General features: G+C 53.3%; 1 protein-coding gene across 1 annotated transcript in view; it reads right to left on the reverse strand.

The window, feature by feature from the left end:
- The window catches only part of fibcd1b (fibrinogen C domain containing 1b), a 44,178-nt gene that overhangs the window by 18,652 nt on the left and 13,163 nt on the right, over window positions 1-12,363 (reverse strand). Inside the window, exons 2-4 of the mRNA XM_019873047.1 lie at window positions 6,366-6,845; window positions 3,979-4,138; window positions 3,674-3,810 (exon numbers count right to left, since the gene is read on the reverse strand). Of these exons, the coding sequence (XP_019728606.1) occupies window positions 3,674-3,810; window positions 3,979-4,138; window positions 6,366-6,845 (777 nt within the window). The remainder of the gene's footprint in view (window positions 1-3,673; window positions 3,811-3,978; window positions 4,139-6,365; window positions 6,846-12,363) is intronic.

Here is a 12,363-nt window from a genome sequence, read left to right on the forward strand (position 1 = left end):
CGTCTTCAGATGAGCAAAGCGCATCTTTCGTTCGAGCCACGAGACTGTCGGGGTTCGCAACAGAGTGCTCTCTTCCTGCGTGAATGGACAGGACGACCAGATTTTTTTTTCCATGATGGCTAAAAGCTGGACCTTTTATGTTTGAGGGAGCCGTTGATTCGTCGGAACTCGCTTTGCGCAAACGTATGAAACGTGGGGAACAAAAGGAGCTTAAGAGGGAATGAAGAGGAAGGAAAAGCTCATTTTTTCCCAAGGTTTAACAAAAACGTGAAGAGGGTGCGCGGCGTGCATCCGCAAGCTAGTGGCCTCACTTTTTTTTTTTTTTTCGGTTCGTTTTTTTGTTTTTGTTTCCATTTTCTTTCAAAGCAGTCAACCAGCACATGAAATATTGAGGCCGAATATTGGTTGAGGAACGCCGGGAAAGCGGCGAGGCGGCGGCGTCGTCACGTCACTCTCGCTCGGGGCTCGGAGAGCGCACAAACGCGCGGCCGCTCCAGATGAAACTTTTACATTTCTCCGAATGGCTTATTTGTCGGCGACTTCTGATAAAAGCCCCTGCGGCATTTGATGACGCGCGCCCCTTCAATAATGCACGCCGCGCTTATTTTTACACCGTACGCCTTTTAACACAAGTCACAATCGGAGACATTAGCCCGCACGGAAAAGCTTCGCCCTCCGTCGCCGATGCATCTTTTAGTATTTGGCCAACGTCTTTGCTTTTTTTTCCAAAGTTGCCCTTCTGCGGTTGTCGTCCCATTTTGCGCTTTCAAAGGATGCAATGGCTTCCGTTTCCTCTTCCGCGGTTGTCGATTTCGGGGACACGTTGCACTTCCTGTTCTATGGTTGCCGTCACGTCTTCCTTCTTTGCGCTTTCTGGCGCTCCCCCGACGCGGTCCCTTGCCCGTTCTGGGAATGTCTTTTTCTCTTTTTGTGATTTGCATCTTCCCATTTTTCGACTTTGTGCATCTCTGCCGCAAAAAAAAAAAAAAAAAAAAACGTCCTTTTCCGCTCCGATCCAAAGTCGCGTTTCTCGTCCTGCGGTTTTCGTTACAATTTTCCGTTGACGCTTTGACGCCGCAACAGCTCGCGTTTTCTCTGCGCGCGGTCGTCATCACGTTGTCTTCCGGGCACGTTCCGGCGTTGCGAGAAGCTCCATTTGCCGTTGCGCCACTCTCATCGCATTGTTCTTATCGGCGCTTTTCCGTCAGGCGGTAACTTCCATTTTCTCTCCGCTGGGGATTACTTCTGGTTTTGTTTGTTGCGCTCTGCGACGTTTCATCACCTGTTCTATGGTCGTCATCACATTTTCTCTCCTATTATCCTTGTCGGAAACGAGCCTGCCGTTCTTTTCCTTCTCCTCCTTTTTCTTCGCGCCTCCCTCCGGTGAACCCCTCAAGACGACAACGACGACACGTCACGGCGGCGTGCTAATGCGGCGGCGGCCTAAGTCTCACGCCTTATTTAAGGTCACCCCGAAGAGACCGAGCGGCAGACTGCTAAGCTAGCGACTCAACCTGTCCTGGGCTTGGCGCCGCGTTGATCTGCTAATGAGGCTGAAGTGCCGCGGCAATCAGCTCAGCGCGCCGGGCGGGATCAGTCGCCACTATCGCAATTCCAAATCCTGTTAACAGGACCTGCAAAAGGTGTCACGGAGCCTCTGTGCTTCACATTTTTTTTTTTTTCTATCCCCGGGGAAAAAGCGCAAAATGAGTGACGGGCCGGCGACGCCGCTCCGTCCCGTCATGCCGCGCTGAGCGATGCATCACTCTGACAGTTTCGCTTTATTTGATGATTGGGAGGTCGCGACCTTGCCCGTCTGGCAAATTTGTTGTCACGCCGACGCACTCCAAGTGACGGCTGCTCAGCGGTTGTCCCGTCACCGCAGGCGGGGGATTGGGGGGGCGGGCGAACAAACAAACAAATGACAGACAGCAAACTGGGGAGTTTGTCGCTCGCGTCATAAACGGAAGGCTGTTGATATCGAGAGTCGCTCTTATTTTTGCCAGTTTCCATCGCACGGAGGCTGCATCTTTTGTCCAAAGCGGAAGATATTGAAGGAGAATCGGATCAATAAGCATCATTGATCATAGAACTGGAATAGCTCAATCCTTATCGGTTCCCAACTCTCAATAGCACTTTTTCAAATAGTTGATGAATAGGCACGGGCGAGTATCAGGCCAATGCTGGCTTTATTTTCGGGTATCGGAAGTTTGTAAAGGAAGCCGATACCGGCCGCTGATACTCAAGGCAATACGGTATCGGTCTGAAAAAAAGTAGAACATCGTTTTCAAGAATAGTCCTCATCTTTTTGGGGGGAAAGTTTCAACCTTTGGGAAGGAAAAGGACAGGAACCTCGACGCTTTGTCGCTACCGCACCCGCGGTGCAAATTGACACGTTTCTTCTTGTTCTTCGGCCCTAACCCGCTGAAAAAGTCTCATCAACGATGTCTCTTGTCAGCCCCTAACCTTTAAGACCTCGGGCTCCTCTTGTAGGCGCGTCAGACGAAGCGGGGCGCGTCAAGAAAAAGAAAAACTTTTCAAAACAGCTGGAGTGGCAGCCGGCGTAGGGCAACGAGGTGGTGCCAAAGCGCTACATGAAGCCGATAAACTCACTTCAGCTTAGTTCCCTGGCAACAAAATGGCACATGATGATGCCAAAGCAGTCCAGTGGAGCCCCGCGATTGGCGGAAAGCCACAAAGACACCGTGTTGGCTCACCCCCAGCGCCCCAAAAAAATAGCTTGAAATATAACAGTGATAAGCAGAAAGCCATTTTTTTCAAGAAGAAAATATATCTCGACATATCAAAATTTCGCAAAGATGTGAATCCGCAGGTGTCGAACCACCTGGATACAAATTTTTGTTGGGGAGCCAACCATTTTCTTTCATGAAAACTGCCTACTGGAGGTCCCTGTTTTCTCCAAAAATTTGGCTTGGAAAAAAAACAAAAAAAAAAAAACCCTAACAACAACCAGCCTCAAAACAGATCACTCAGTCAATTTCCATTGCAAGCGGGCATTTGGCGCCCCAAATGATCCCCCCGGCCCAAAAAGGAAGGCTTCCATCCTCCGAGGTCTTCCCATATCCTTCAAACGGCGGGATGACAAAAGCGGGCGCGAGGTTTATTAAAATGTAAATGCCGCCGTAAAATCCTTTCTTCCCTCCAAGCGCACGAGTTGGCAGACATGAAAGGAAGCAATTATTTCTGCCAAGTTCACAACCAGGAAGCAAAAATTTCAACGCACTTCTCAATTTGTGCTTTGGACGGAGTCCAAAAACCGCAAAGAAAGGACGACGCCTCCACTTGAGCGGTGGCGCTCTCGCTCGCCGTCGCTCTCTCTTTGGATGCGTTGTCGCCGCTTCGCGTGCGCGTGTTGGTGAGCGATGGCCAAATCCATTCAAAATCAGATTTCCAAATCGAACTTGAAAAAGCGGCACCGCGGGCAGCGTTTGTTCACCTCTGAGCGCCGGCCACGCAAAAGGTTGCGCGCTCCGGAACCCAAATTCATTCACGTTGGGCAAAAGAAAGCCCAAAAAGCATGATGACCAAAACACATCTGTGGAATTGCGTAGCAAATAACATGCTTCAAAAACATTGTTTAAAAAAAATGCGATCTTGGCAAAGGCCCCTCTTCCACTTTGGAGAGTGCGAGCGAGCGTCCGGTGCGACTCACCGTCCAGCCGCCTCCGTCGGTGGTCATGTCGCAGTAGACCTGAAAGCCGCTGGGATGGTGGATGGGGAACACGGAGTAGATGCCGTCCTCTCGCTGGCCGCCGGCGTACAGGTCGCCGCAATCGCGCGGACGCGAGCCTGCCCGCGGGAAAGTTCGGGTCACAAAATTGCCGGTCGACAAAAGCCGAGATCAAAGCGGTAACATTTGGTGTGCGCCGCGCCTCCAAAGTCACTTTTCCTCCAATTCTCACCATCCCGAGGAGAAAAAAATGCTCCCGGGCAAAGCGGCGGCGGCGGCAGCCTCACCGTTGGCGCAGCCTTTGAAGCGGGCGGCCCTCGCCGGCGCCCTCTGCAGGTCGGCCTTGGCGCGCGCCTTCAGGCCGGCGTTCTCCTTCTGCATGGCGCTGAGCGCGTCGCTCACCGAGTTGACCACCTTCACCATGTTCACCTGGCTGTCCGACAACAGCTGCGCAAAACGACGAAAACGAACGGCTCATTTTCAGGCGAGAGAACGGAACGCCGAGGCTCTTTGAGTTCATTTTTCGAACCCCCCCTAAATGCCAAAGGGTGCCCGATTTGACACAAACACGCCGCAAAGGCGAACTTTGTTGCCAAAGTGACCTCCCGAACGGAACGCTTACAAGGCAGGTGAATAGCAAGACGGCACTTGAACGATCGCGTGAAGATCGCCGTTTGTCTTTTGAATGCGCACGCTGTCATTTCAAGCCCTAGCCTGAGTTTCGAACGCTACCTTGAAAAACAAAGCGAGTGGGGGTGCGAAATGTCCACGGATTCCGTGGTGAAAAATCGGATTTTCACAATCAAAATCATTGTGGGGGGGAGGAGAAAGGGGAGGGGTCTCCTTGGCTTGAATAGCCTTGCGCGGCGACCGTGCAGGGTCGGTCTTTATGGCAGTTGGTTAGTGACGAATGTGGTCCACCATATTGGAAAAAGAATGCCCCCGCCCCCCCCCTTCCGATGAACGGGCACGTCCACGGCAAAGCAAAGCGTTGTCGGGGCCCCGGTCATGAAGTGCGGCGCGGCGGCTCATCAATTAGGACGCTGATGTAATTAGCTCTCGTTAGCCGGCCTTCAAAGCGGCTGCCGGGCAAAGTCAGCAGATTCGGTCATTATCGAGCCATTAAACGCTCGTTATCGGCGCTAGATGCCAGCGTACGTTCGGGCTACCGGGGTCCGGACTGTGAGGGCTGCGAGTCCGAAGAAAGTAGCGGCGTGGCTTTTCGGAGCGCCAAAGAGCATCGTGTCGCGTCGGCTTGGAATAACCCCCACTCGTGGCTTGTTTTGGGGGGGTTTCTGCGGGTGCAGATTCCAGTTTGCTCAAAGAAAATTCGGATTTAACGGCCCATTAACTCAAAGACTGTATCATTCATTTTTAGTTCCTGAACACAGCAGAATTAAGAGAGAATTCAATGGGATGATGGAGGAATTGCGTGCGGTTTGTCGCCGCGTTTGAAGTGTCGTTTTCAACCTCAACTTGGAAAGTTCTTGTCAAACAGCGGAGTGATTTTCTTTGTTCTTGTGCTCATTTTGCCATTTCTCTTGCTTGTTGTCGTGTTCCACGCTGAGGGTTCGGCCAACGTCGCGTTCGGGGGAGGGACGGCCGCGTACTCGTACGTACGGAGAAGCATCTCGCTCGATGTTCCGAGTAGTGAGCGCGTACAGTCTTCCCAGTACTTTTTGTCCTAAATCTCGCCAGCTGCCCATTTGCTTAATTGAGCGGGGATTTCATCCCCGACGTGACTTTGACGGTTATCCGCCAATGATCCAATTATCATTATCCGCGGTTATTTGCCGGAGCTTTCAAAGTTAATTGCGCCGCGGTGACGAGCTTTTCTTTCTCATTACGCGGCCTCAAAGGACCTCGTGTCAGGACCGCTAAACGTCTCCGGCGCGAGAGTCGCGGCGGTCGGGACGCGCCGCGGCCACGTTCGTAATCGACGGACGTCCCGCCGACTTTGCGTCAAAGCGCGCTCGGGGGTTGAGCACCCGACGGGCCCCGCAGATTAGTTTTGGAACGCGCATCTCTTCACTCACTCCGCAATGAGGCAATCGGCGCGGGACGGTGGATCCTATTGTCACACCTGGGGGGGGGTGCGCTTGAAACCTCACTTTGAAACAACCTTATTTTAAAGGCTCATTTTTATACACCCCTAATCTATCTTTAGATCATCTATCTATCTAGATACATCTCTCTCTCTTGCTCTTTCTCTCTCTCTGTGTATATACACAGAGAGAGAAAGAGAGAGAATATGTATTCTAATTCTTCCCTGTGTGCTCGGCAGCGCGCTCTTTTCAACACACAAACAAGCGATTGCCGAGGCCGGCGTGGCGGTCGCCGTGCGTCACCGTCGGCGCCGCAAACGCGGCCACAGGCGCGCCATCGATCACTCACACCCGGCCGCCCCGAAGACGCCATCAATCTTCTGGCCGCTTCTCGCCCGCTTTTGGCACGGAGACTTTTTGCTTCGGGCGACCCGCTCGGATTCCCGTGAGATGAGGATGACACGTCAGCGATGGCGACAGCTGCTCGGAGAGACGGTTGGCGAATGCCGTCCGAGCGCAAGCCCTCGTCGGACGGCTAAATTTGACGCCCCGCCCGTCATCTGAAAAGCTAAAGTAGGCTCGCAGTTCAAGCCTCGATGCAAACCCCGGCCGTCGTTCCCCCTCCCTACCTGTATGAGGCGCGCTTGCTCCGACTGCAGCGTGTTGAGGTCTTGGCCCAGGCTCCCCTGTCCCCGGCGCAGGGACTCGTAGTCCATCTTCAGCTGGCCGGCGTGGGCGGAGAGCTTGGCCACCTCCTCGGCCAGGCCGACGAGCAGCGCCCGGTCCTGGCCTTTGACCGACTTGAGGTCCGAGTCGTGGTCGCTGAGCGAGCGCAGCAGCGAGGTCTGCGCGCCCTCCAGGCGCAAAAAGTTGCCGCCGTAGTCGGGGCAGTTGGGGTCGATGAAGATGTTGACGCGAGAGCCGTCGCCGCGCTCCACCGTCACCAGGGCGTTGGCCTCGTCCTGGTTGGTGGAGACGTGCGGCGCGCCGTCCGACACGGGCGGCGCCTGGTTGTGGTTCATGAAGAGGATGGCGCCCGTCACCGTCACGGCCAGCAGGACGGCCGCGAAGAGCAGGATGGTGCACAGCAGGTAGCTGCAGCTCATCCGCTGTCGGGAGGGGAGACGCAGACGCGCGCGGCGCCGGTTAACGGGCCCGACAAAACAAGACGTCAAGCCCCCACACTCCAAACCCCAAGAATCCCGATCTTGAAACTACCGTTTGAAAAGGCAGCCCGACTGGCTGAAATAGCGCACCTGGCCAGCCAGTGCTGGCTATTGATGGTTTGAGGATTGGACCAAGGTTTTGATCCAACATGGAACGAAAAGCCCGCAAGATCGACGGCTGGGTCAAAATCTGCTCGGAACCCAGAAAGCAACCCAAGTGTTTGAAACCTAAACCCAAACCCTTCGACAGACAGGCCTTCTTTTAAAATGCTAACCAGGGCTTGAAATTGCACATCTGGAACCGTGATTTGAGCCCGCAAACAAGAAGCGGCGCAACCGCCGTGCAGGAGAAAAAGGCCCATGTCTCCTGGAAGCGGGGCGGCCATGAACGACACCCAAAAACGGCCGCCCGTGCGTTCGGCCTTTTCCGACTCGGCTCCATGTTACATCGTCCCGGCACCCGCTCGCCCGCCACGAATCGGCGCTGCATTTCTTATTAGCGCTCGGTCTGCACTGGAGGACGAATGAGGAGTCGAATGCGCTGTTTGTTTTGTGTCTTGTAAGCGCAAGCGCGCGCGCCAGAGACGGCCGGGCTCATTAATATGCAAATGAGCCGCCCCGGCTCGGGGCGGCGCGCTAGCGGACAGCTAACGGTAAATGCTTTACGACAGGAGAGCTTTATGGTTTCTGGAATGGGGAGAAAATCAATTGCCTTGTGCGGGAAACCAAGAAATGCTGAAAAAAAAAAAAAAGCAGTGATGCAAGGTCACACCCTCACCCGCAATTCTGCACGCTCGCCCCGACCGGAGTTCAAAACCAACCACAGAGCCGCTCCAGGTTTTCCATTTGGCGTTTCTCAGCAGGTCGGAGGTGCCTTCAAAGCCACCGAGCTCCGAAAATCGACGATTGGCTCATTGACAAAAGCAGCGAGTTGGCGTTGGCCAACCAAAGTGACAAGAAAAAAAAATTTGATGGCCAACAGCCCCTGGCACCCCTTGGAGCAACTTTGGATGCCGAGCCTTCAGACTGCCGCCGTCGGTCTCGTCCGATTGTAGCCTCGACACTTGAGGGCGTTCATTTCACCAATGAAAAGAAAAGCAAACACTTTAGCTCCCGTTCGCACGCGGCCACGTCGGTGGACTTCATTCTTAACTTTGTCAAGCGTCGCTCGCCCCCGCCATCGGTTCCCGAGTCCCTCTCGCTTCTCCGCGCGTATTGCTGCGGCGTCCGTCGCCGCCCGTTAGCATTTCCCCGCGCCGCCCCGTCTACCTTTGTCTCCCGCCGGCGCCAATTTCCAAATAACACCCCGACAGCCTCCCCTTTAAGTTTCTCGCTCGCAGCTATCCCGCCTTCACACATTTTAGCGCCAAAGGGGCCGACAGACGAGTGCGACGGCTCGCCTTGAACGTGCCGGCGCAGACGCCGACGAATTCAACGCGACGGCCGTGGCGGGGAAGTTACCCGGGACAAAGATTTGCCGGTGAAATCAAGTTGATTTTCCATAAATCTGTACTTGAGTATTTTCCGAAACCCTTGACAATTTCTGTCAGCATTGAAAAGCAGAAAAGCGTGCCTTGCGCCTTCCTTTGTCAAAACTGATCTCGGCCGTTCTCTCGGCGACGCGCGAGCGTTTAAAAACGCATCTCGCCTCCTTCGCCGCAGAGGATTTACACCTGATGGAAAAATGGTCGCATTGGGCGCATCCTCTCTCCACCGCGATGTAGCCCGGTGGACAAAAAAAAAAAAAAAATCTCCGCAATGTAGCCCGGTGGACAAAAAATAAAAAAAAAATGCCGAGGCTCAGGCGCGGCTGTGACCGAATGCGTACGTGCGTCCTTTTTGAATGAGCGAGTGGTGTTTGCACACAAATCCTCGGGGCCCAAACAAGTGGAAGAACGCCGGCATTTCTTTTCTGCGCCGTCCTTGGACTTGAAACGAGTGTATGCGCGCGCGCGTGTGCGGGTCGACGTTCGCAAGGTGCATTTAATCCCACTGTTCGCTAAGCCGATGGAGTGCGGGCCGGCTGGGGAGGCTTTGCATAAGTTGACCGGCGGGCCGACTAATCGCATAACGCGGCACCGCCGCGTGCATTCAAATGGGACTTGTGAACTCACATTTACTCATTTCATCACAGTTTTTTTTTTTGCGAATCGCTTCACATTTACGCCACGTGGCGCCGACCCCGTGAACCGGCCTGCCGGCCCTAGACAAGTGTAGCTAGCGCATTCCGCCATCGCTTTCTTTGCTATTCTGTGACTCGCGTGACCTCTACAACCCCTTTGTGACAACCGCATTGCACGGGTGGGCTCATGGCTAGAAATACTCGATCAAAGCCTCCAACGTGGCCCTTTTCCGGCACGCATTTGTGTGGCGCTAGTTCCGGGTGAGCACCGCGTCTTTCTTTTGCCAGCAGACAAATTGGCTCGAGCTCGAGCTTTGGTGGCGCTTTCGCTGGCCCCAACCGCGTCGGGGGCCTGGGGGCGGGGTTATGGTGACGATGGCAGCACTCCCGGGACACGCCCAAGTTGTCGAGCGCTCAACTTGCGTCCCACCAGAAGAGCCGTGGCGGATGTGTCACTTTTCACACTGAAATAAGGCTGCCTGCCTGCGTGGCCTGCAAACAGCCGCAGGGAATTGCCTTCAAAGCTCGACGTTGCGCTGAATGGGGGAAAAAAAATGAGCATTGCCTGTGGGATGATATGAAGTGATGTGGAATGGCAGTGAACTGGGAACTTTTTTTTTTTTTAGGGGGGGGAGGCGTGGACATTTTTGCCATGTTGAAAATCACGACCAGGCTGAATAAAATGTCCTGAATGGTTTGAATTTCAAATGGGACCGATGATGTGGATCGGTTTGAGATTTTTTTTTAGGTGTGGGGGGGGGGGGGGGGGGGGGGGGCTGAGTTGCGGGATTGGTGGTGAAAATGATCGGCCAATGGGCAAGTTGAAAAATGTTCTCGAGGTGAACTGAATGAGCTGAATGGCAAACGGGGGAGCAATTTCAATCTGTTCTGTTGAAATGTTGAATATCTCATTGGGAGCGAGTGGGGATTTTTTGGCAGGGGGGGAGTGTGAAGATGCTGGATTTGGGGAAAACTGAATTTTCCAAAAAAGAATCGCATGCCAAGTGTGAATTTTGGGCATTTGTTGAACTTGGAATGATGTCAATCGGACGAATGATGTGGAAGATGATGCATGTCCAAATAATGCGTGCAAGCGGAAAAAAGAAATTTCAACATTTTCCCAATTATGTGGCAGACACACACGAGGAGGAGAAGGGGAGGCGGCCTGGCCTGGCGGAGATGAGACCAATCACCTGCTCTACTCTGCACCGCCTGTCCTTGGAGCTCCCTGTGCAATCACGCCACAGTTAAGTGAGTCCGTCACCCGCATTCTTCGCACCCGCGCGCACCCGCACAGCTGCTGCGACAAAGCACACACTCATCAGGTGGTGGCTCACGGCGTTCGCTTTGAAGTGAAACGAAGGTTGGAGGGTTTGTTTTCTCCATGTTTGTTTTAGTTGGGGGGAGGGAGGAGGGGGGGGGGGCTGCCGTTTGGGCCATTAAATACGACGTCGGGCCACACAAATACGTTTCACTTGTCCTGACTGCAAAATGAAACTTTTATGCAAACAACGACGACAAAAGGCCTCAGGAATGAAGTCAAGTCGTATCAAAATGCGGCGGAGAGCGGCAACGCGAGCATCAGGACGCATTCACGTCGGCGTGCCGTCTCCGTTTTTCCTGAGGTGTCCGCGCTCAACTCGATTCTCTCTTTTGTTGGCCATCTCATACCGTGCATTTCTTCACAATACCAACAGAGACGCTAAATGTGCCTTTTCTTTTCTTTCAATATCAGCGAATGAAGGAAAAAAAATGATGCGTAAACGGGCTCCAGCAGAAAGGCCGTTCGCGTCATTGTGGGTAAAAGGGCGGGTGCCTGAGCACCACCGGGGTGGACCACAGGCACGTGGCTGCGCTCCGCTCGCTTTTCAAAGACAAACGCATGAGCAGAAAAAAGAGGCGACCGGTCCACCACCGCGCCACCTCATTGGAAATCCGTTGGGGAAAATCAAGCGCCTTGGAAACGGACGCCCCCGCCCCACACCGGCTGCCTCGGTGGCGCCGCCCGCTAAGATGGCAGACTCCGCCTGCACCTAGGAGAAGAAGGGTGGCCTTCACGCGTCCGTCGGCGCTCGGGCATCCAGTTCCGTGAAGAGGGATGGCAGTTGTGGCGCGTGTGTTGGGAAGCGGGCGTGGGGGTTCGTGTCGCGCTGCCGCCGCCGCAGATTGCCGTGAAAAAGCATGAGGGCGCTGGCGCCGGTGTGTGCGCGTTATTTGTCTTTTTTTCTTGTGTGGGGATTTGTGCGGCAGAGTTCGCATAAAGACTTGTTGACGTTGTGACCTTGGCTGGCAAGGAGATCCAATTTTCATGCGGATGGCACGCAACAAATATGCTGTCTGCTCTTTTACTCCCACTCCCGTGTGTGTGTGTGTGTGTGTGTGTGTGTGTGTGTGTGTGTGTGTGTGTGTGTGTGTGTGTGTGTGCGTGTGTGTGGCATGACTGCCTGAGCACTATCGGGTGCTAAGTGGCCCGTGTTTGTCCCGGCCTTCTGCGCCCTGAGGGGAAGTCTCGCTTCATCAGATCGGGGGTCGTCTCAGGGCCCAAAGTCAGAAGCCAACTTTGTTTTTTGTTTTTTTTTCCCTCCCTCCAGCACCCGGCCAAACGATTTGCGGCCTGACCGTTGGGATTCAACTCCTAAGTGATTTTGCTGACTCGACGACTTGATCGGTTCCTTACTGTAATCTGCACGACCGTATCAATTCTTGCTTCATTTGCCTTTGTGCTCGCGTAATGCTCCCGCGAGCCTCATCGCAAAACATCTATGCATGGACAAAAAAAAAAAAAAGATCACATTGATGAATTTGTTGCTTGTGTGAGTTCGAGAACTACATGGAAGACCTCGGAAAAAAAAACAATAATAATCGCAATATTGAAGGAAAACAATCATGCAATTCAAATATCGGCATATCTTGAGCACGGGCGGGCAAAGCAAACACTCCTTCGGCAAATATAACGGGACACTCGTGATTTAAGATGAACCGCTAAATGCAAATCGAAGCCGCCGGTACGCTCGTCGAGTTTACAAATCAACATGCTGGCGATCGTTTAAAGGTCAGTACGGGACATTTTGGACGCTTGCGTTCATCAAGAGAAACAATAAAGCCACTCACTTTTGAGAAAGGCACTCAAATAGCCAGTAGAAAGCTGGCTGGATTTTTCTTTTTTTTGGGGGGGGGGGCACACACTAGTTATTTTAAGCATAATTAATTAAGCCAATCTGTATAACTATGGTCCCACATGTTCCACTCATAAATAATAGAATACATGTCATTTAATAAAAGACAAAAATTCCCACTCACCTGACCTTTGAAACGCGCGATAGAGCCTCATTCAAGTGG

The sequence above is a fragment of the Hippocampus comes genome, unplaced genomic scaffold, assembly GCF_001891065.2.
Source record: "Hippocampus comes isolate QL1 unplaced genomic scaffold, H_comes_QL1_v1.1 scaffold333, whole genome shotgun sequence".
NCBI lineage: Eukaryota > Metazoa > Chordata > Actinopteri > Syngnathiformes > Syngnathidae > Hippocampus > Hippocampus comes.